We start from the raw sequence: 24,257 nt of genomic DNA on the forward strand, positions 1-24,257 counted from the left end.
ATAATAAAGAAAAACAAAATGACATACATGTTTTATAAAGGAGAAGGGAGTGTATATGTAATCAACTAATCATAAAAAAGGGATAATTTAATAAGTATTCTATGTAAATGAGAAAATAACATAATGCTCTTTATCATTCCATATGCTTTATATATACTTCCGGTAATATATTGAAAATATAATTCAAAGAAAGAATTAATGATTCATAATTCGTGTATGTATGTATGGTCGTATTTGATTCTGAAAATAAGACAAGATAAAACATAAAAGATAAAGACACAAAAATTAATGTTTTTGTATTTTGTTTGGTAATAAATTAGAACAAATTATGAAAATTCAATTTATTCTTATTTTTTATTAAAAAAATTTAGAAAAAAATATAATAATAAAAAGTATAATTATAAAAAATTAATAAAAATAATAAAAAAATAAGTTGCATTTAGTGTTTCAGTGTCCTTCCGATCAGAATAGACAAAAAATACACTAATTCAGTGTTTTTGAATACAATGTGTCATCTGTCAAACGCAGCCCTGTGTTTTGTGTCTTACTCGAACGAAACAATCATGAAAGTGCAAGCGAAGCAAGCCTCCGGCGATGGATCTATCAATGTACAAGTAGTTCCTTTGAACAACTTTTCGTACAATGGCTTCTGCTTTTGGGCAGCTTGAACTATAGAAACCAACGCTTAGATCAGCCAATGCCAAGGGAACGATAAAGAACAAGATTACTACAATTATCGTGAACTGCATCTTTTGTATATTATAGTACTGATTCTTGTTTCATGAATGTGTTTGTGTGTCTTGGGCTCTTGGCTACGAGATCGACAATTCCAAGCATGTGTATATATAGTGGGCTTTAGGTTGTGGCGTTTGAAAGAAAAAAGAGTAAAATATTCAAATTATTAATCCACCGAAAATGATGTCTTCGTTGACAAAAATCTACAAATCAAATAACAAACATCTGCGCGATATTATCAACACTAATTTATCGTTGGTTTACACAATACTGACCTACCACATGTGCAACACGGTTAACGCAATTGAAAACAATTTCCAATCTATGTAGGTGACATTTTTTCCACTCAAATATTCTTAATAATATTCTAATTGAAGATAAGTATATATATATGGTCTTGTGTAACATAATTATCTAACTTTAATGGGTCTTGTGTGAAACATAATTATCCAACTTTAACGACTAGTGGCTTGTCGTGCTTGTCCATTCTGACATTCACATTTTCTAATTTTCAAGAATTAATCAATATTTTATCTTAACTTATATTAGCAACAGTCTATATAATTAATTTAGAAGTAAAAGAAATGGCAATACATTTTACTATTTCCTCTATGATATATAGAATAGGGGAATAATTATTTTATTTCATAAAAACACGTCTAAATGAGATAAAAGGATTAAATAAACTTTTAAGATAAAAAACATTTTCTTTCTTTACTAATCTATACTATATTATACTTACAATTATATATTATTATGTGACACCTTTGTGGCACCTTCAACCACTTTCATTAAGTCTTTTTTTTTTTTTTCTATTATGCCCTTGTCCAATATTATCACAAAATTAGAGCAATATATACAAAGGATAAATATGTAAATTTCGCTTCACACCCATCTACTACTTTGCACACATAAATTGCTAACAAGTAACAAGAGATAAAACTTAAAAAGTAAAAAGCTCACTGTTTCAGACATAAATTCTAGTTGTTACTTCTATAATGTCGCTCATTCTTCACAATCCTAGTTTGGGTTTGTGTTTATCATAAATATGGGTAACGAAAAAAGAGATTAACTTATTTAAAATTGACTAGATTATAACTAAACTATTTATATTAATTTTTACACGAGAATAAAATAACTCTAAGCTAACATATTTATACCTAAACATAAAGCTTTGACTTACCGAAGTACTAGAAGCAGAAAACCATTTATAGTACTACAAAATTGCGTGAAAAGAAATAGAATGAAACCTTGAATATGAAGGTGTAAATGCATAGAATACTCAACAATTCAATCGGAAGGTGCTTTTCAGGCAAGAAGCTCCAAAAATATGCCGGTTTTATGCTACAGAAAGGCCAACAAAGCATTAAAAATGGCCTTCATGAATTAAATAATCCTACAAACAAGGTTGTGAACCTCTCTTCGCATTAAAACTACATATTGACGAATGCAACGACAGTATGCTGTCTAAATCCCTCTCTGGTGCCTCATGCAACCACATGATGCAACTAGGTCTTGGCTCCATCAAGTTTCTTTTGGAATTCCCAGAATCCAATAAATAAGATCGAGTCTTAGATAAAGAACGCACCTCGCTAAATTTGCCACCTGAATAGCTTATAGCCTTGACACTCCTATGTGCTTTGCCTATAGCCTTCAAGCGAATCTTCTGGCCAGTTACATGATGAAATTTGACTGAATCAACTGTTTTTAGGTCACTGGTTCGATAGCTGTGCAGTGCCTTTGGCTCCGGTTTTGATCTACCTTTGTTCCAGAATGTAAATGATTGTTGCAGCATGCATGGGACCTGATAAGGCAACAGACAAATTTGATTCCGGAACCTGACTTTGATCAAATCCAAACTTGAATGCAAACAAGTTTTTAAAGACAACAAAAACACTTGAAATTAAGATGACTTATATAAAAAATATGTTACTCCATGAACAAGATATGCAGGAAAAATGACAAATACTAGGTTGATTAACTCCATGGTAAATGGCAAGGAGACTCATTGAAGTTATTTACATAGCATGAAGAAAAGTAAAATAACCTGTCAACTAAGTTGTTGATAAGAAAAATACTTTAGTATGAAATGTCAGATTCAAAGTTATTCAGTGGGACATAATATGTAATAAAGAGAAACATCTGACCCAAGAATACTGGAATATGTTTTAACAAGTTTGATCAAATGTAGCCCCATACATAGGATATGTTTGGAAAGGCAGTAAGATTGAAACTGCTTTGATAATCATTTATTTGTATAATCGTATTTTTGTATAGTCAACTAAATGAGAATTAATTTATGTATGCGTATTTTAGCTAATAATTTGTTTTATTTGAATTGTATGAAAATATTTGTTCTTCTATGATAAGATTATTATAAAGGGTATGGAATGATTAATTATACTATATTTTTTATCCTTAAGGACAAATTGGTTAAAACATAATAATTCCAAAATAATCGACCTTGCTTACAATCATAATCTTCAAAAAGCTACTTATGCTTTTGATCTATATTTTGAACTTAAATTATTAGTTTTTAATTAAAGTTTATTTTCTAATTATGAAGTTTTTTCTATTTTAAAAAACACAACGTGATTTTAGTATCTTTCTGAACATGTTCGTTCATTTTAGAAAAACATGCATCAAATGCAAGGAATCATAACTCACTGCAGTGATAAGGCCGACAGAGGCAAATGCAAGTGAAGATGTAGAAAATGGAGATTTCCCATTTTTTCCCTTCTGCCGATCCGTTGTTTGTTCCTGCTCAACAGACCCAAAACTTGCTTGTGCATCATCTTCTTCCTCTTCTTCATCCCCTTCATACTCCCCTTCCTCTTCCTCCTCTGCAGGAGCTTTCTCGTCTTGTTTGGTTATAGAAGTAGCTTTTTCATCTTGTTTGAATACAGGAGCAGCTTTTTGTTCCTGGTTGGCTACTGGGGCAGCTTTTTTATCCTGGTTGGCTACTGGAGCAGCTTGTTTTTCTTGTTTGGCTACAGTTCTAGCTTTTTTATCTTGTTTGGTTACAGAAGTTTTATCTTTTTTCTCGTCTTCATCTTCATCTTCGTCTTCATCTTCGTCTTCATCTTCATCTTCATCTTCGGCCTCATCCTCAATTTTGAACAAATCGTCATCGTCAGCTTCATCCTCATCTGGTAAGCCCATTTCGGCCTTTTTTTGTGCTTCTTTCTCTCGTAACCTCAACAACTCATCCATCTTCTCCATGGCATCTGCCAGACGCACTTCAGCTTCTATTAGTTCAGCTTCTTCATCAAGTTCCTTCTGTCTCTGTTCAATTTTTTTCTTCTGTTCTTCCGCCCATTTATTTAGCTTGTCAAACCATGGTTTGCATGTATTTCCAATTGCAAGTAAAAGTCGGTCCCACAGGCTCTCCCCCGTGACTTTCTCTGTAACCTTCCCAAAAAACTCATCATAACCAAGGGGTAGGAATTGGGCCTTATCTGGGTCCACATCTTCTCCCTTTTTCAAAGGTGGTTGCCAGAATAGACGAATCCCGTGCTCTTCATCCTCAACATAATTGATAAGATGTCCAGTTGGTGTGTGAAGGATAAGAGGAAGCTCAGTATATATAAGCTTTGATGGATCTTCTGGATCAGGCTCTGGCTCCTTGTTGATGAGGATGAATTCAGGAGGCGCATGATACTTTTCTGATTAAAATTTGCACAATGAATTACTACAAATGATGTGTATTCATTGACAGATGAGAAAAGGTATATAACTAAATCGTTCAAATCTGAGATAAGAATGTATTAGTACCATTTGCCCACCAGTATTCAAGCTCTGAGGGCATGGGTAACCTAAGAGGAGCTTTATAGAAAGAGTTTAACCACATTTCCCTTTCCTGATCTACTTCTTGCACATATGTTTTCCAGTAATCAGGGACCTGCAACAGGATTGTATCCATTTTTTATTTCCATATATCCAATGAAAATAAGAACTGTACAATGAAACTTGGCCAACAGAATCTTACCTCATAAAATTGGTTGATGAAGCCAGGTGCCATCCAGACATCCTCTTCTTCATAGAAGTAGGGATGTTGTGGATCATTATATGGACCTCTCTGTTCTCTAACCACTGCAAAGTATTAAATGATAAGTAACAACGAAAGGGATATGACCAGCATGGAGTCAATCTATAGAGGGGAGAAAGATAACTTAAGTTCTTGTTACAAATAGCACACAAATTTTCAACATATAACAAAGAAGAAAGACTTGAAATATTAAATGGGACTGAATGTTGGGCGTTAAAAGGCTGACATTGGTCGGCTAGAGAATAAGCTCAGTATTAAATCTACGAGAATGTCTTGTTGAATAAGTGGATGCACAACAAAGATAAGTTTAGATTTAAATAGTTTGTTTATAGACAAGGTTTACAATATGAAGCGACAATATCACTTGATCTATGTATTTGATGCCACTTACTTGGAAAAGACTTGGTTTTTGTTGTATAAGAAAAGGAACAGACTCTACTAACATGCCAAGCACACATGCTAACATCCAAAGAACAGAGAGGTGAACCTCGTCTTTTTTAACATTCTATATATAAAATAAAATCCCAGCTGTAGGCCCATATTTAATGAGACAACCATATATTAGGAAACAGAAACTGGTTACTAAACTGGTTGTGGAAAGCCATAATGGACAAGGTGAAGAATGAAGTTTTACTCCTAAATCTAAAATATCTGACTCGGTAATCAATGGAACTAGCAAATAAACCATCAACAATGAAAACCCATTAAAGAAAAAATAAATACATGAATTTAAGTTTCTCAATAAAATGCAAGATAGTCAAATGGCGTACTTCCATCTGGCTTGTTCACAAACATGCGAGCCTTTGCAGCAGCAACTTCTGCTATACCAGAATGCAGCTGAATTTGACAGAATACATATCATTATCACCATAGCTCCAGAATGTAAAGTTCTTTCAAAGATTAAAAGTTTGTACATAAAAAGAGCATTTAATACCGCTGAAGTTTCGTCATTGCATCCCTCACCTTCACCCACATATTCTCCAAAATAGAATCTACCCTGCATGCACACAAATTATGTGAGTACGAAAGAAATAATTTTTGAACATGGTTCTATATGGTGATAATGCAATCACCCCTTATGTTGAGATGACGGATATCCTCCACCACTGTATATATTCTAAGTTGCAAGGTTCAATCAAATAATTCTGATAATAACGCTCAAAATGGTGTCATGCACAATAAAAGTAAATGCCTCAATAAGTACGAAGAATGTATGACACTCTACAGGAAGCTAAAGGCTAAAGCACTTCATCTATTATTTTTTCAATTATTTCTTCACCTCGTACACTGGCTCCCTCCCCACTTAAAGAATTTCTAAAGTAAAAAGAGGCTTATTGGACTTAATAAATTTAAACGTTAGGTTAGTTTGGAAGGACCTACATATGTGATACGCTCATTAACTGAATAAACACCACATCCATGAAATCTACCGTGCTTCCACTGACCAGCATAACGGTACCGACCTTTCTCCCTGTCATCAATATATAAAAAGCTTTCTCAGGTCAGTGTTAATGTGTTATCATGCACCAGACAAAGATATAAAAGAACAATGCAGGGGAGTTGCAATTTCTCATTATCCATGAAGATACGGTAAAGTAACACTTACGGTTTGCTTCCAAATTGCCTAACCCATTCCTGATTCTCATACCATGGGATTTCTAATCTTCCGTCTGCAAGACGGTAACTATCTTCAATATCCATCTCAAGCCATTTTCTGTCCTCCTCAGACATAAAATCCATTTGCAGTATTTTTCCCTGAGCTCGCATCTTTTTTTCAAGCCTGAGAGAATTGATAAAAACAATCCAATTTGATTACAAATAAATGAATGCACGTTCACACTGCAACATACAAGGAAGCATCCTCTGAGTAAGGTACATACTTGGATCCAGGAACAGGTTCTACAACAGGTATATCTACTTCAATTACCCCATGACCCTCTGGGTTGTTTTGGAGCCATTCACCTTCATACCTAGGAAAGAAAAAATACACTGTGAAAACATTAATCAGGCAACATCAGATGCAAGACACAATGACATATGAAGAAATGATGAGCTTATACATATAAAAGGAAGGCAAATGTAAAAGTTGACAGTCAGCAAAGAATCATAGTCCCCAAGGATTCCCAAGACGAACCACAATCCACGGTCATTAATTATTAATTATAATTATAAAGAATTTGATTGCCCAACCACATTTGGATCTTAAATTATAAGCAAACCATGCCTACAGTAACAATTTCAACAATTTTCTCTGCTCCAACCCGAACTATAACCCTCAAAATTACAATGTGGCTTATTCCTAAAATCAATTCATCATATCTACTCATGTTCCATATACAACACCTAGACTATCCCAGCCTTAAAAGAACAAACATGATAAAAATAAACAAAAATCAAGGATCAAGTAAAAGATACAAACCTGACTAGACCATCTTGAGAGGCAAAAACACCTTTTCCCTGAGCATAGTCATCCCAAACGGTGCCTTCATACCTTCAATTCAATCAGCAAAAGAAAAGAATTAGCAGTAGCAAAACAAATTAGAAACAAAGCACTCCCTCCATTTGACAATATCAATGACATACGAGCTTCCATCCTCGAAAATGTAGCTGACCCACTTCAAGAACTCCTCAATCCTATCCAATTCATGAACAACAGCCTTGGGGCTGTCAATGTCAAAGTGGTTATCAGGAACAACAGGGAAAGGCTTCCGATAGGGAAGATAAAAGGGAGCAATGGGAGGCTTCCCGCCCTCAGCAATCTCATCCTTAACATACTCCCACTCGTCCTTGGTGGCCCAAACGGGGTCCCAACCGGTGCCACCAATGTTGTTGTCCCCATCGGCCCACATTTCTCCAAGATCCTCCTCGGTCCAGTTGAGAGGGTCCTTGGGGAAGTTGAAGGCTTCTTCATCCTCCAGGAAGAGAGGGTCCTCCTCCTCGTGGATACTCTCCATGACCTTGCTATCAAGCACCTCGGCGAAGTCGCGGTAGTTGACTTCAGGGTTGTTCTTGTGAGGAGGGAGCGGCTCGTCGCCGCGCCGGAAACTGAAAGCCTTGCGGAAGTACTGGTCCTGGTCCTGGTCCTCGTCCTGCTCGCCGTCGGAGTAGTCGGAGTAGGAGTAATCGGAGGGATAATCGGAGTCGGAGTTGGAGTCGGAGGAATCGGAGGAGCCATTGGGGACTCGTTGCTGCTCATCGGGGTTCGGCTCTTGGTTTTGTTCATTCGCCATTTCGGTGAGTGAGTGGGTGAGTGAGCGAGCGAGTGAATTCGATAAGATAAGGTAAGTGAGTGTGATGGTGATTGGTGGGTAGCAGCTAGTAGCGAGTGTCACAAAACAGAGAAAGCTTAGAGAGGGTTTCGTTGGTTGGGCTTATCACCAATACGACAACATTCAGGCACGTCGTTTCGCTTGTGCCTTCTCCCGTTCTACTACTCTTCAATAACCAAATATGAACATGTATCGGAAATACCAATCAAATTTATGGCACAAAGCACTACCTATCAAATTATTTGTGTAAAAACCAACTTGAATAACAAATGTGTTTAGTTTAGCGAATGATACTGAATTAGTTTATATGTTTAACTGAATTATTATACAACAACTTTTAATTATCAATTCCAAGTCCATAACATCTGAGTTACTATGTTTTAAACTTTTAATTCTTTAATTTTTCTTTTATTCTTTCTTATCTTTTCAAAGGATTTAAATTTTCTAAAATTTGAATTTCACTGATTTCTTACTATTTATTTTATAGCTGAGACCAAAATTAAATATAAGAGAAAATATTCAAATATAAAAGATTACACTTTACCCTCTAAAATACAAATTTAAAATTTAGAGAATCTAAATTTCTTTTAAAAAACCAACGTAACTATATGTTTTAGTTCCTATTCACATAAAACACACAAATATATTTTTATTAACTTTATCCTTCAATCTCATCTTTAAAAAGAGACTAAATTAATGATTAGAAACTCTATACAAGATTTTTTTCCGCTATCTACTTCAATTTTTTCCGTCATTCTTAGTAATGTATTCCATTTTGTTGGCTTTGTACAATTTTAAAATATTATATATTTTGTTTAATATTGTTAATTTTTATAATATAAATTATTGAGTCTCATAATATAAATTTATATAATTTTTAATAATATTTTATTTTAAAATAATTTTAAATAATATAATCTATTTTAATAAAAAAATTATAAAACAAAAATCACATTAACATCAACTCACTTCTAATTAAAATTAAAGTTGATAAAATTATCCATCTAATTTATTGTCATTGTCCTTTTCAACGAGCATATATATAGTTTTAGAAAATTTTCAAGTATACCGTCGTACTGATGTTTTATTGATTTTTAACCGTTGATCTTAATTATAAAAATATATATAATATACATAATTAAGATTAACGGTTAAAAATTACTGAAATATCGATACCACGGTACACTTGAAAACTTTTCTATAGTTTTATTTGTTCTCATGATCTTTAAGAAAAAATACACAATTAAAATTGAAAATGTGAGTTAATATTAAAAGACGTATTCTGAGTACTCTTATGTACTCATGTGTACTCCCCTCTACTCATATTAGTTATAAAACCCTGGTCACCTAAAAGGAAAGAAGATATTAATAACAGACTACCACATCTCTCTCATATAATTCCCGGCAAACATTCTTATTTTCATTCTCTCTCTTCATTTTCATTTTCATTAATTCCTGTCAACGTTCTCATTTCCATTCTCTCTCTTCATTTCATTTCCATTCTCTCTCTAAAAGGACGTATCTCGTTTTCAAAGCAACCTTTTCAAAATCTCCCAATTAATTGAGGTGACAAGTAATGAGTGAAAACACTGCTCAACCTCAACCGAAGAACTGTAGTCGACAAAAAACCATGAAAATGGAGACTGGAGTACAATTTCCATGGATACCAGAAACTCCGGTAAAATCTTCTCCCAATAGACAAAAAATATCAAATAGGGACGATAATTCTACTTCTTCAGTTAAATTGGATTTTGATATACTAAACCTTGGAGATGAGGATGATGCATCTGCCGCTGCTGCAAACAATCAAGTCCCAAATGCACCTTCTCAATGTGAGTGTTCAAATTAATCGGTAAAAGATGTTATATGTTTGTTTAAATTATTTAATACTGTGTAAATATTTTAATTATCATAATTGAATTAGTATTTTTGTTTTAGATTAAGTTTTTTATAAAATAAGGTTTTTTCTCTTTTTTTTCTTAATTGGCAAAAATGGTGTCTTTTACTATCCAAGTTTTGAGACATAGGGAATAGCACTATTGATGAGTCATTATTTTATTTTGTCTATTCTTTTAATCTTTATAGATTCTACTTTGTTATTTGTACTTACAATCCAAACTTTTGAGTTATTAGGGAAAAGCCAAAATTTTGAGTTATTAGAGAAAAGTTGCATGACTAACTAACTGAATTGCCTTTTTTTTTAATTTAATTTCTAGTTCTCTCTTTTGATTGAATCAATATTCTATTTTGTCTATTCTCTTAATCTTTATGAATCCTACTGATGTTATTTGTAGTTATAATCCAAAGTTTTGAAGTATTTAAAAAAAAAACTCAATCGACTGAACTGTCCTTTTCTATTTTGATTGATGGGTCACTTCTATTTTGTCTATCTTCTTAATCTTTATCTTCTTAATTTTTACAGATCCTACAGTTATTATTTGTATTTACAATCCAATATTTCAGAGTTATTAGGGAAAAGCCCCATTGACTAAAATGACGGCCTTTTTCAGATTTAATTTTCAGTGTTTTCTTTTGAAGAATCAAATTGATTGATGAATCACTATTTTTTTAACCTTTATATATCCTACTGTTGTTAATTATAACTCCTTATTCAATAAATGAAATTTATTATTTTTTAAAAAAATTAAAATTTGAAATTTAAAATTTTAAGTTTATAAAGTCACATTTGTACGAAATTTAATAATGAAAATAAGTGGGTATAAAACTATGAATGAATATTAATATATATTTTTCAAGAATATTTTTTAGTTAATTTTTTAAATCAAACATTTTTTAAATTAATAATTAGTCCATTGAAAATACACAAAATTAAGAGACTCCTGTTACTAGTTAGAGAAAAAAAAAACATTTTAAGATTTGTATGTTTTGTTATTATTTTTCAAAATGTAGACATTTTAAGAAAGAGTACAAGATGTAAAAGCTTTTGGTATTTATTGTTAGACATTGTAACAATAACTAATATAAAATTCATGGTGAATTTTATTTTTTTATCTGTAATTAGTTGAGAACTCTTAGACAACTTGGTGTATTTAATATTTTAATTAAATTGTTTAATATAATATTTTATTTCATGTGAATGGCTACTTAGTTTGTATATTCAATTAAATTGTCTATACTTTTATTCAAATGCAGGTGATGATGGTAATACCAGCCATGATGAATTGAAAACTCTAAATCCACCGTCTTCAAAGAAAAGAAGAGGGGACAACAAGAAGAAAGGGTCAAATAATAATGGACAGCACACAAAACTTAGAAAAAAAATATATAGACCAAGAATATTGGTTGATGAAAGCCTAGACACCAAGAAAGTAGAAAAAAAATCTCAACCCAAAGTCCCAAAAACTCCCAAGAAGAAAAAGACTCCAAGTAGGACCCCAAAACCTTCAACTCCCAATAAGAAGAAAAACCAACCAAGAAGAGCTCCTTCATGCAAGTTATTACTATTGCCATTACTTAACGATGAAGGAAGAGCCTCTCTTCCATTCTTGGGGAATAATATCAATAAGTTTGATCAAGAATATTTTGACTTTGAGAGTTCAATTTGCAAGAATGCATTAGGTTCTCAATACAACTTACTTGAGACTTACCAAAAATTGGCATCATTTTCAAGTTCTTGTTTGATGCATAGTAGGCAAGTTGGAGCAAATTTTCCAAGCATGTGCAGGAGAAAAAGAATGAAAAGGATCAGAGCAAGGTTAGAGAAATACTTGACCCCTTTCAAAAAGGGATTAAGGTCAAAGATTTTCATTAGAAAGAAAAAAAGTTGCCTAGAAAAGTTTACCATAGAAGGATTGACTACTACCAAAAAGGAAATGAAATCTCTTATCAGGAGGATACGGTCACTGAAGAGGATGAAAAAAAGTAGAAAGACGAAAGGAAAAAATGGTCAACTAGTTGAATATGAAGAAGGATTGGGTGGTGATCGAATGTTAGTACCTTATACGGGACATGATCCTAATAATAAGAAGTTAAGAGTTGAGGTTGCACTTGATGAAGAGACGTTGAGGGTGTGGAACTTAATCATGGATGGAAAAACACACGAAGACAGTGATGACTTGAAGCAACAGCAATGGGAACGTGAAAGATTTGCTTATAAATGTAAGGTTGGAGTATTCATGGTGAAAATGCATGAGTTGCAAGGTATGATCTTATCGGTTCTCCTTTAAAGTTATTAAGTTTCATGCATGTCTTATTTGAATTTAAAATCTTTAGTTGATAATCTTATTTTAAAAAAATATATAAGAGGGTTTACTTAATTTGACATCTCAAAATGGACTTCTGTTGTATATAAATTTGATAAATGTCATTGACTTTTTATTTATTTATTGAAATAAAATGTGTGTTTGAAGCTATATTATAAATTTTCACAGGTAGTAGGGAGTTCTCACCATGGAAAGGTTCTGTCTTAGATTCTGTAATTGGAGCTTACCTTACTCAAAATGTATCTGATCATTTGTCAAGGTAATTTTACTATATTCAATAATGTCAAAAAATTTTTATTATACAATAATTGTAATTCATTTCACTTAAAAAATATTATTAATTATTCTTTATACATACATTAAAGGTGATTAGGTGAGATAATATATTTTGGCATCCAATTTTTTCGAATTTCTAAAACAATCCTTATATACACCTAAAAATGGAAAAATAGATTAACTATAACCAAATAGCTCTTTAACTGTTACATCTTCTTTCACAGATAAGTGAATAAGATAGCATACTATATTACCTACAAGAATCTGTCATGCATCCACCAGTATCATATCATTATTTAATTATATTATTAAAACTTTATTTTTTTATAAATAAATAAATAAACTTCTAGTATACACTACGTCTTTTATTTTAGAATTATGCAACGCAATATATTTTTATATTTTTTTAGTCGAGTTATATAAATATAATGTTTGTTTAAGTAGGATTTACTTAAATTTAATGCTTATCCATCTTTTTACAGTTCTGCTTACATGTCACTTGCTGCAAGATTTCCCATCAAATCATCAACCACTGACTTATGTATAGAGGATGTACCTCGTGTTGAAAGAATACAATTCATTGAAAGTAGTGCAATTTTTCCAGGAGATGAACTTACCGAAGAATTAGAAAAAATCAAAGTTGAAGAAATGGTATCTCGTGATGTAAAGGAAGAGCCTTTTAAATCCAATAATAAGGTACAGATGTTAGTAGAAGTGAATTTTTTTCTTTATGATATGAATTTTAGCAAGAGAAAAAAACTGAACATGCAGGAAGAAGAAACAAGAGGAAAGTTACTAAAAGAGGTGGATAAAGAAACTAGAGAACGTTGGGATAAACTTAGAAAAGAGTACGGTAAGAGTACAAGACACAGTGACTATGATGACTCTGTTGATTGGGAAGCAGTGAGATGTGCAGATGTGAAGGAAATTGCTACAGCTATTGCAGGTCGTGGTCAACACAATATTATTGCTGAAAGAATAAAGGTACAAAATAATTGTTAGATTAATTCTCAATAAGTACTTAATCAATTAAATTAATTTGTGTTGCTTACCCAATCAATTAAATGAGTTTATGCTATTTTTCAGAGTTTACTCAATGAATTACATGACTCGTATGGAGATTTGGATTTAGAATGGCTGCGATATGCTCCACCAACAGAAGCAAAGTATTATTACACACTTCTATTCAATTAATTTGGATTATCTTTATTTAATAATGAATTCTCTCATTTTTTTTTTATATCACAGGAGATGTCTCTTGGACATTTATGGATTAGGATTGAAAAGTGTAGAGTGCATACGACTTTTAACCCTTCAGAACAAAGCTTTTCCTGTAAGTATATAAAGTATCAAATTCTTCACTTCATGAATATTTTTATTTTATTTCATTGCATATTTCATTGCATGGTATTCATTTTAGGTGGACGTAAATGTTGGAAGAATTGCTGTACGTCTAGGATGGGTTCCTCTCCAACCCTTACCTGAAGAAACACAAATACATAATTTAGAGAAGTAAATTTTCAATAATTTTAATACTAAGTTTTTCATTTCTCTGTCATTTTATTCACTAATATATATTTTTCCCTTTTTCAACTAGGTACCCATTGTTTGATAATATTCAAAAATATCTTTGGCCACGGTTGTGTCATCTCCTTCCAAAGGACTTGTAATTAACAGAAACTTTATTTTTTTATTTTATTTTATATTTAGTTTTCATTCTTTTCATTTATATCATGTCATGTTATATATGTAGGTACCAGTTGCATTATCACCTAATAACTTTTGGAAAGGTATATAGAGATATTGTTATGAAAAAAAACTTATATTGTATTGACAAATGTTTTTTTATCAGGTTAATAGAGATATTCAATTCATTTCAACATGTTTGTAGGTTTTTTGCACAAAGAAAAATCCAAATTGCAATGCTTGTCCAATGAGTACAAATTGTGAGCATTTCAAGAGTGCCTTTGCAAGGTATTTGTTACATTAAATTTTGACGTATGGAAGAATGTAAGAATGTGAAAGATGAAAAAATAATTAATGTATTGTTAAATCATTTTGATATATCCACAGTGCACAATCCTTACCTGGAACAACATCGAGGCAACCAACTAAGGACAAAATAGTGACAGACAACCTTTTACCAATGCCTATTTTTGAGGTGAATCAATCTTCGACCACAACGAAATACCAAGCATACAGAGAGTGTGAGCCCATCATTGAAATGCCATCATCACCAGAAGCAGAATCTGAGAGGATATATATGCTTGAATTTGAAGCAAACAATGAGGAAGAGGATTATCATGTTTCTGATGAAGCAAACAAGGAAGAAGAGGATTATCCTAGTCCTGATGATGAAAAGATTCTGGTCATGAATCTCAGCAGTCAAAGTAAAGAAACTCATAATCATTCTTCACAGGAGGATAAGAATCATATGAATATATCAGCGTCATTAGTAACATTGCCTTGTACTGGAAGCATGCCTGCACCAAAAATGAAAAATGCCAGTCGACTAAGAACCGAGCGCCTTGTGTAAGTTTTCCTTTGTTATACTAAATTGTTAATCACTTGTTAATCATGTAAGTTTTCCTTTGTTGTTAATCACGTTTACTTTCTTAGTGTACTCTGTTGTTAATTTCGTAGCCATTACCATTTTCACGGTGATTTATTTGTAAAACCTAGACATTTAGACTTTATAGTTAGGTTGAATGTGTTGTAACTAACTAGCATAGAAATAACTATTACACACTAAGTTAATGCAAATTTGATAATAAAATGAAAATGTTTCTACAAAAATACATTGGTTTAATAAACCTATTTATGTTTATTTTTATTTGTTTTTCGTTTCTTCAATGCAGTTATGTACTTAATGATGGGCACCCTCTTCTTACAGAGGTAGATAGTCTTAATCTTTATTTTTTTCTAAGTTAGCTATACATGTATATTGTATATGCAATATTAACCTTTTCATTTATTTATTTATTTGCAGCGTACTCCACTAGAACCTGGTGATCCTAGTCCTTATAGTCTAGTTATATGGAGTGCAGGTATAAATGAATGTTTAATAGTCATAGCTTAATTTTGAGATTTTTTTATCTAACAATGTTTTTTCTACAGACGAATTAGAAAAATCAAACGAATCAATCATGAATAACATACAAGAAAAAGATTCTCTAACGGTTCCTGGAACTATTTTGGTGAGTAGAAAAAACAAAAAAATAAACAGTAATATGTGAGATATGTACTGATTTATAAATTTATGACATAGATACCATGTCGCACTGCAATGAGAGGCCGTTTTCCATTGAACGGAACCTACTTTCAAGTCAATGAGGTTAGCGAAGGTTACATATACATGTTTTGCTAGTATATGTTGTCCCATGGGTCATCCCATAAGATTTTTATTTTGATACTTATCTATCTTTGACCTAGGTCTTTGCTGACTATGATTCAATGAAAAATCCAATTGATGTCCCCAGAACTTGGTTATGGCATCTAGAGAAAAGAATAGCATATTTTGGGGCAGGAGCATCGTCCATTTTGAAAGGTTACAGAATATTTATTATAACATATAGCTATATATATTTATTCAATTGAAATATGTATCTTTAATTTGCTTTTTTTTCTTCAATAATATATATTTCAAAATAAATATAAATTGATTATTTTTCTTATTTTTATTATTGTCAATCATCAAAATAGGTTTGTCAGCTGATGAGATTAAAGATTGTTTCTGGAAAGGTAAGATAACAATGTACACATAAATAAGTTAAGCAAGACTTTTCTTTTATTGAAATCAACATGCATGTTTGCAGGTTATGTGTGTGTGAGAGCAATTGATGCAAAGACAGGAGCGCCAAGGCCATTATCATATAGATTTCACCGCAATACAACTGTCAAAGCTAAAACTGGTAATAAGACAACTCAGGAGAAAGAAGTTAAAACTGACAAGACAACCCAAGAAAAAGAAGGATAATGAATTATGTATTTATCTATAGTATTTTTTACTTTTATTTATTTTATATTAAGACTCTTAGTTTTATGCATTTTTTTAAATATAAAACTGTGTGAAGAACTGTTGATGCAATACTAGGAATGGAACATTTTGGATTTTTATCATGTATTTTAAATAGTAAAATATAGATAGAAAAGTAGAGTTTTGTAGGAAAAAAAAAGTTATATTTAAATTCTTTTAGCATCCATATATCATTGCATGATAAGTAGGTAAGTGATTATTAATGCACAACTCATTTTTTTCGACATTCAGATGTTTTTTAGTTTCTGATCGCATAAAATGATCGCTTTCAAGGAAATATATATTTTTAATATATTTTTTTTCATGCATGCCCTTATTAGGTTTAATTCATTTAAACATCTTAGTTATATTAAATTTAATTCATTCAAGCATCTCTAGTTATATTAAATTTGTTAACTGGTCTCTATACTAAAACTTTGTATAATATAAGAGTTTGTAATTAGGGTTTATCGTTAAAAAAACAATTCAAAGAATTGACATATTTTTTTAAGTATAACTTAATTGAAACAATTAAAAATAGTAAGACTTTATTATAATTTTTTTTATATATATCTAAAGACTTTGGCTTGGTTTGGTAAAGTTTTTTCAAGAAGTGCTTGTGTTTTTCAAAAGCTCAAACTCCTTATTTTGTGTTTGGTAAATCAAAAAAACCATGTGCTTGTACTTGCAGTTTTTAAAAGATTGGAGTACTTTTGAAAGCATCTAAGATAGAGCTTTTAAAAGTTGGTTTGTACTTTTAAAAATTTATAAATCTAATATAACCTCATATGTTAATTAATTTTTAAATTTAATGCTTACATTTATGGTTATTATAGTATTTTTTAAATTTTAAAAGCTATTTTACTAAATGCAATTATGTTATTTGTGTTTATTAAAAACTATTTTTTATTTGATTTACTAAACATAAATACTATAACTTTTAAAAAGCCATCTTTTAAAAGTTAATTTTTTTAAATTACTTAAAAAAAATAAAAATTTTATCAAATTAAGCCTTTAAAACTCCAAAGTATTGGACTAGCTATTACTAAGTTATTGATGTGTGAGGTTGAGTTTTTATTAAAAATTTTGAAATGCCTGCTCCGTTGACAATAGGTATATCAATTTAGCTAACTAATGCCAAAAGCTTATTGGAAAATTATCGTGTAAGTCCTTTGTTTGGAATAATTAAATTTATTATAATAAAATAATTAAATTTATAATAGAAATATAATTATTTTTTTTCATAGAAAAAAATACAAATTATAAAAAACAATGATCTTAGCATCTTAGTCATACCTAATATATTCGTACATACAAAACGAATATATGGATTCTCTTCTATATATTTTTTAGGTTATAATATCTTTTTATCTTTTTTAACACCCCACCACAAATCTAGCAACTACTCTAGGTTTAGGGGTGATAAGCGAGAAAGTCTACTCCACCTGTCAGAAATTCGTCTTTTAGTGTATTGGTCTGTTCCGCTCTGTCTAACTGCTGACCGGCGAGCTAACGGGCTAAACCCGCTAAAATTCTTCTTTTTTTATTATTAACTACTAAATAATATATAATTTCACAACCATATTAATGCTTTTATAATTTTTAAAGGCATAAAAAATTATATTTTTTATATTCACAAATATTAAAGTCTTTGTAATTATAAATATCTAATAAATATAATTATAAATATTGTCTCCAAAACAAAATAAACAAAATCCAAAACATAATTATAAATATTGTCTTCAAAGCAATATAAACATAATCCAAAACACTGAATTTTCATCTTCATACTCTTGTAAGTTGGGTTGAGAAAAATTGGATTTTAGCAAAAAAATTACAAAAATACCCCCTTACAAAAAAATTAAACCCGACAAAAAAGTCCGTCCCGCCCGACAAAACTTACAGTTTAAGTGGTGCGAGTTACGCGAATCGGCCTTGCGGATTTAAGCCCGTTTGCCATCTCTAACTAGGTTATAATATCTTCTATTGTTTTGTACTGTCTCCTACTAGGGGTGGCAGGAGTACCCGAACCCACGGGTACCCGACCCGCCCCTACCCGGTCGGGTCGGGTTTAAACCCGACCCAGTTATAATATAAATATATAAAAATTATTAAATATAAAAAATATATAAAAGAATTTTATAGTTGTGGGCTTTGTGGCTAGGGTTTCACGTTCAGAGTTTCACTCTTACTCTTCAAAGTTAAAATCCTAATTTCTTCTCCAGTTGAGCTTCTTCTTCTCCAACCCCCCTGGCTGCCGTCGTTCTCAATCTTAGAGAAGGGCTTCGCCTCCGTCCTCCGTTCGAGAGCAAAGCTTCGCCGCCGTTTTCTGTCTGAGAGAAGAGCTTCGCAACCCACCTGCATCTGAGAGCAAAGCTTCGCCATCCTCCTCTATCCTTCGCCGTGAGCCCGTTGCCGTCGTCGTCGCTGTCGTTGTGAGTCCGTCGCTGTCTCTGCATCCTGCAAATCACTAGATCTGTAAGTTTCTCTTTCTCTTTCTCTCATATTATGAATCTGCAACTAAACCCTGGAACTAGAACACTGGATCTGTAACTAGAACTCTGTAACTGTGAGTTAATTTCCTACTATTTGATGTTGATGGGTCAGGTTGTTCTGTTTATCTGAGTCATGTTAGGAGGTGTTTGCAACGTTCATACTTGTATTGTTTCTAATCCGTGGCTAGATATATAATGTTTATTCTGGATTTTCTGGTTTTACATTAAAATTTCATAATGATATATGCAATGGCTACAGAACACAGAGGTAGAAGAATGTCGCTACCCACACTCACACGAACAAAGAACATTTTCCTTTTTTCTCTATTAATAACTGTTAACTCATCATTTACATATTAATTATTAATTAACAATATACATCATTCTAAATAAATAGTTGATGGATAGGGATGAAATACTATTATTGTTTTCTTTATATAATGAGCTATATTATTGTTCCCTTTTGGCTTCGATTCAATCTTCATTTATCAATTATTCAAAGGAAAGTTTGTGATGTACATTGAGATATCCAATTTGCACGAGGGCCTCTGTTTTGTTATCTTGTGTTTTTTATCTCTTGGCAGAAATTCATTACATTTTTTCTTTTTATTTTCTTCTTCTTCAATGACATTATAGCTTCTCCTTTTAATAATTGTCACTCCTACTTCAATGACAACATTTGACAATAATAATCATATTTTCATTCTAGAATGATATGCATCAAAGAAAGAAAAGATCCTTCTTATTATTGACAAATCATGTACTTTGAATTATTATTGTTCTGTTTATCTGAGTCATGTGCTTACGAGTTATTATTGGCAACTGAATCTGGACAATTATTCATTCTAATAATTTAAAGTCTTATACTATAATAGCACTTAATTAATTTTTTCCATCTGCTTTACATTTACCCCTCGTGTGTTTGAATGACCAAATACTTATAATTTATAATACTATATAGTGGTGTGTTGTGTTATTATTTGTTTCAACTTATATTAAGAAGACTAATATGCTGTTTATTGTCATCATATATTACTTGAATTATTTTTGTTTGTTTGTATTGAAGGATATTTTATGAAGATGTGAAAAGTGATCAAGAATAAGGATTGAAGGCTATTTTATATCTAATATTGTAATTTATTTATTATGTTGTTAAATTTATAGTGATTTAACACTAGCTTTTTTTTAAAATTCAAGTTATTTGAGCTAATGACATTGTATGAATTTTATGTCTGTATTTTAATTTATCAATGAATTTTAAGTTTTTGTCTTCATTTATATATGAATATGTAAAAATTAAAATGATATTCGATTTTTATAACGGCGGGTAGGGGCGGGGTGGGGCGGGTACCCGCAGGGGCGGGTTAGGGTACTGCAGTTTACTACCCGCGGGTAGTGATGGGGCGGGTAGTACCTGAATAAAAGGACGGCGGGACGGGGTCGGGTAGGCCAAAAACCCGCCCCTACCCGCCCCACTGCCACCCCTATCTCCTATATCAATTAAATTCATAAACCTCTTTTTGGTCATTACTTGTGATACAACTTTTTTTTGGACCTAACCTTCATATAACCTTTACTATTATTTTTTGGGCCAGTTACTTGTTGGGCCGCGTGTCAAACCTATCACTCTGTATGCATGGTTTTTTTTCCTATTTTGGAGTAATATTTGGTTTTTGATTCACAAACGCCGAGAACAGTGTTTTAGTTTATTGGTGCTGCCAATGAGCCTTATCTCAAGTAGCACAAGTTTCCTTTTCTATTAAGAGGTCTCAAGTTCGAGCTTCATCATGTGCAGACTTAACTAAAAAAAGGGTGAAAAACGTAAACAAGCCAAGGAGATAACAATTTGACACAATTCTAAACGCGAAATTGAAATAACAAAAGTACTAAAGCCACCAATACACCTAATCATGTTCCCGTGTGTGCTCTGCTCCTTCAAGCTGTGGGCAACTCCGACGTGTATGGCCAAGCTGCCGACAAAGCCCACATCTCTTTGGCTGGTTTGAATCTGCCTCATCCATATTGGTCCGTATCCGAGTGGACCTCGGACGACCCTCTCTCGTACGCCTCTTATTGGGGTCAGGGATGACAGTCGGCCCGTCATATGGTGGCCAGAAACCCTCCGCAATGGGAGGTGTGAAACCCATCCGATACACACTGAAGACCGAATTAAGACGATACACCTAGTGGACGTAAGGCTCCCATGTAAGCCGTGAGTAGGCACAACATGCCAGTGCATGGGGACACGGGAAATAAAGTGCCTGAAAGTATCTGCAATCACATGTGTGAGATGCAAGTGAGACTCTGTAGCTACCCAGTGAGAAAGAACCAGTCGGAGTTGTCTCTGCGATGGTGAACTCGGAGTTATCCCTGTCGTACATAGTAACCGTGAAGTACCTAGCCGTCTTCAAGTTGGCCTCTATACACTTCACCAAGTGCTGACTAAATTGTTGTCCGGTTCCCATCTGCGCCTCAGCCTCTATCCCTTTGCGAACAAATAATTCGGCCAACCTTCCGTATGTTGCCTTCACTAGCGAGCACACAGGAAGGTTTCTAACACCCTTGAGGATCGAGTTCTCACACTCAGATATATTCGTCGTCATGTGTCTGAATCTACACCCCTCATCACAATGCTGTGTCCACAACGAATACTCAATCCGGTTCGCCCAGTCACACATCGCCGGGTCTTCGGACCTAAGAATATCAAACCAGTAATGGAATTCGACCTCGGTCTTAGCGTACGCCGCATTCACAAGTAGCCTCCTTGCGTCTTTGCCCTTGAAGGTGAGGGTGAAATTTGCCGCAACATGTCGAATGCAGAATGCTCGGTATGCAGACGGAGGTAACCAGCCTCCGTCAAGAGCCTCAAGCGCGGCCTTGATACCGTTATGCCTGTCCGAGATAACCAGCAGACCCGGCTGTGGTGTCACATGCTCACGCAGGTGGGAGAGAAAGAAGGACCATGACTCAGCATTCTCACCCTCGACTAATGCGAATGCAACATGGAGTATGTTGGAGTTCCTGTCCTGTGCAATCGCGACAAGCAACGTTCCCCCATACTTGCCATACAGATGGGTGCCGTCAATACCAACTAGGGGCTTGCAATGACGGAATGCCTCGATACACGGTGGAAACATTCAGAATAGTCTGTGAAAATAAGCTCAAGACTCGTCCAACTATCCACCGACACGAATAGGGCTCGTCCTTAGGACTGCAACAGTACCAGACATCGTCAACTGGACTCCTAACACCCACCTTGGCAGCTCGTTGTACGACTCATCCCAGTCACCATAGATGAGGGCAACAGCTTTCTGCTTCGCCAACCAGACCCTCCTGTAAGTCGGTCTAAACCAAAAGTGTGCGGCAGTGGCATTTAGGAGCACCTTGATGCTGACGGATGCATCAGCCCTAACCATTGGCATAATGAATGCCGATATCACATGGTAATCCAAACTCCTGTGGTCGCTGGAAATGGAGGTGGCGAGACAAGTATGCGGTCCGTTGTAACGTTTGACCTCCCAAAGTCCCTTGCGCTGTCGGAGACTAAGCCGAATCAACCATGTGCACCCATTGCCGAACTCAGAACACTTGCCCACATACCGGCGATAGTCAGACTCCACGACCTTGTACTGTACCCTCAACGGATGCTGTAAGTCTTGACACTTAACATGGCCTCTTCTTTATTCGAAAATTGCTGACCAACCTGAAACTCTATCAGACCTGCAGACCCTTCAGCATCTCTAGCGCCAAATCCAGCCAGCTGCCCAGGAACCCCCTCCTGCCTTATGGCATCCAAGTCCAAAGAGGAAAAATGTGGAGGGTACTGCTGCGTGCTAGAGCTAAAACCACCGCCCGCCACAGCAGGCTCACTTGCTCCAACATCATCGCCACTGTCATCAGCAATCATATCTGGTTCGACATCATCGTCCTCTGGATCATCCAAGAATCCATCTCCAACCCCGGCCGGTGCAGCACACTGTAAAGAGGTCCGCAGATATTCCCTTTCTCCGACCTCGTCGCCTACACTGCCGTTGAGATCAATAGCGAACGAAGGGGAGGCGACAGGTTGGACGGGTGGCTCGTACACAGGGACGGAGGAAGATGCAACGGCGGGTTTGGAGCTAGAACCGGCTACCGTGGCTAAAGTGGTGGTATTCCGGTTCGAACCCCCCGAGCTGGACACAGCGTCAACCAACTTTGCCAACAGTTCTGGTGTCCTCACCTCTGGAAACTGCCGGCGACAATGAAATATGACCTGCAAGTCCTCATCACTCCCGATCGTGAAACAATCGTACTTTACGGTTTCCTGGAGCACCGTGATTGGAGTTCGATAAAAAAAAACTTCTTAACCCGTTTCACACCTTCTAGACCAAGTTTCAGCAGTACAGAGCTAACAAGGTCCTCATACCTCGTCATAGGCCTGACGATAATACAGAGAAGATCCTTATCAGTGAACTTCACACCGGAACGAGTTTTCCTTTTAATGGATTCTCTGTGGTGAACCAACACTACGAAACTCTCCTCACTAGCCATCTTACCCCCCTCTAATGATAGCAACTCACGTTCACACCATATATATACAGGTTTGGTCCTCACTAATTCGAACCAGCCTAGTACGAAATATGGTCTGTGTAATTCGAACCAAGCTGGTTCGAATTACTTGAGGAGTGTAATTCGAACCTAATTGGTTTGAATTACGTGGAAAGTGAGTTCGAACCATGTTGGTTCGAACTACATAGAAATGTGCTTTGGTTGATTGATGAATCAGATTTTGCTTTGGCTTATTTGTGTAAAATTGTTCTCCCTTTGGCTTATTTACGTTTTTTACCCTAAAAAAAAGGGATATCATGTGTGTATGGATGTGGTGTGTGTAAGTGTGTAACCTAGGATTGGGGGTTGTCCAATCCATCGACAAAAAAAAGGTTTATTGGTGCTGCACTCTACTCCCAATTAGGGTTTCTCTGAGGTTTCAAAATCCTGTGCCGCAGCCATCATGGTGAGTGTCCTTCCTCGCATTTCATTAGATCCGTGATTGTTCTTGATTATCCATGTGGTTTCTTTGAAAACTGAAATTTTATGTGGATTGAGTAGGTTCTTCAGAATGACATCGATTTGCTTAACCCTCCAGTTGAGCTTGAGAAGAGGAAACACAAGCTCAAGCGTCTTGTTCAGTCTCCTAACTCTTTCTTCACCGTA

General features: G+C 34.2%; 6 protein-coding genes across 7 annotated transcripts in view; 2 read left to right on the forward strand and 4 right to left on the reverse strand.

Moving 5' to 3' along the window:
- Positions 1 to 803, reverse strand: part of LOC127744258 (peroxidase 44-like) — a 2,878-nt gene extending 2,075 nt beyond the window's left edge. The window contains exon 1 of the mRNA XM_052256538.1: positions 549 to 803. Within this exon, the coding sequence (XP_052112498.1) occupies positions 549 to 749 (201 nt within the window). The 5' untranslated portion in view covers positions 750 to 803. The remainder of the gene's footprint in view (positions 1 to 548) is intronic.
- A 1,190-nt stretch (positions 804 to 1,993) lies between these two features.
- LOC127744196 (protein TIC 100-like) lies at positions 1,994 to 8,221 on the reverse strand. The gene is made up of 11 exons (XM_052256476.1): positions 7,367 to 8,221; positions 7,203 to 7,274; positions 6,664 to 6,753; positions 6,390 to 6,563; positions 6,164 to 6,254; positions 5,718 to 5,780; positions 5,554 to 5,620; positions 4,724 to 4,827; positions 4,510 to 4,636; positions 3,403 to 4,400; positions 1,994 to 2,539 (listed from the first exon to the last, which is right to left on the reverse strand). The coding sequence occupies exons 1-11, from the start codon at positions 8,011 to 8,013 to the stop codon at positions 2,132 to 2,134; spliced, it is 2,841 nt and encodes a 946-aa protein (XP_052112436.1). The 5' UTR covers positions 8,014 to 8,221; the 3' UTR covers positions 1,994 to 2,131.
- A 1,467-nt stretch (positions 8,222 to 9,688) lies between these two features.
- Positions 9,689 to 16,707, forward strand: LOC127744209 (DNA glycosylase/AP lyase ROS1-like). Its single transcript, XM_052256491.1, has 19 exons — positions 9,689 to 9,884; positions 11,206 to 12,213; positions 12,444 to 12,534; positions 13,034 to 13,247; positions 13,323 to 13,535; positions 13,638 to 13,717; positions 13,800 to 13,884; positions 13,972 to 14,063; positions 14,149 to 14,217; positions 14,305 to 14,341; positions 14,443 to 14,525; positions 14,625 to 15,083; positions 15,410 to 15,446; positions 15,541 to 15,598; positions 15,669 to 15,748; positions 15,820 to 15,885; positions 15,984 to 16,098; positions 16,254 to 16,292; positions 16,367 to 16,707. The coding sequence occupies exons 1-19, from the start codon at positions 9,689 to 9,691 to the stop codon at positions 16,525 to 16,527; spliced, it is 3,183 nt and encodes a 1,060-aa protein (XP_052112451.1). The 3' UTR covers positions 16,528 to 16,707.
- A 4,537-nt stretch (positions 16,708 to 21,244) lies between these two features.
- On the reverse strand, positions 21,245 to 22,198 carry LOC127744210 (uncharacterized). Its single transcript, XM_052256492.1, has one exon. It carries the CDS (start codon positions 22,196 to 22,198, stop codon positions 21,245 to 21,247), a length of 954 nt encoding a protein of 317 aa, XP_052112452.1.
- A 39-nt stretch (positions 22,199 to 22,237) lies between these two features.
- LOC127744211 (uncharacterized) lies at positions 22,238 to 23,594 on the reverse strand. The gene is made up of 3 exons (XM_052256493.1): positions 23,412 to 23,594; positions 22,765 to 23,367; positions 22,238 to 22,690 (listed from the first exon to the last, which is right to left on the reverse strand). Exons 1-3 carry the CDS (start codon positions 23,592 to 23,594, stop codon positions 22,238 to 22,240), a joined length of 1,239 nt encoding a protein of 412 aa, XP_052112453.1.
- A 334-nt stretch (positions 23,595 to 23,928) lies between these two features.
- LOC127744272 (40S ribosomal protein S27-2-like) overlaps positions 23,929 to 24,257 on the forward strand; it is a 7,449-nt gene continuing 7,120 nt past the window's right edge. For both annotated transcript variants that reach the window (XM_052256558.1, XM_052256559.1), the window contains exons 1-2: positions 23,929 to 24,057; positions 24,153 to 24,254. In XM_052256558.1, the coding sequence (XP_052112518.1) occupies positions 24,055 to 24,057; positions 24,153 to 24,254 (105 nt within the window). In that variant the 5' untranslated portion in view covers positions 23,929 to 24,054. The remainder of the gene's footprint in view (positions 24,058 to 24,152; positions 24,255 to 24,257) is intronic.

This window comes from Arachis duranensis, unplaced genomic scaffold (genome assembly GCF_000817695.3).
Source record: "Arachis duranensis cultivar V14167 unplaced genomic scaffold, aradu.V14167.gnm2.J7QH unplaced_Scaffold_232527, whole genome shotgun sequence".
Taxonomy (NCBI): Eukaryota; Viridiplantae; Streptophyta; class Magnoliopsida; order Fabales; family Fabaceae; genus Arachis; species Arachis duranensis.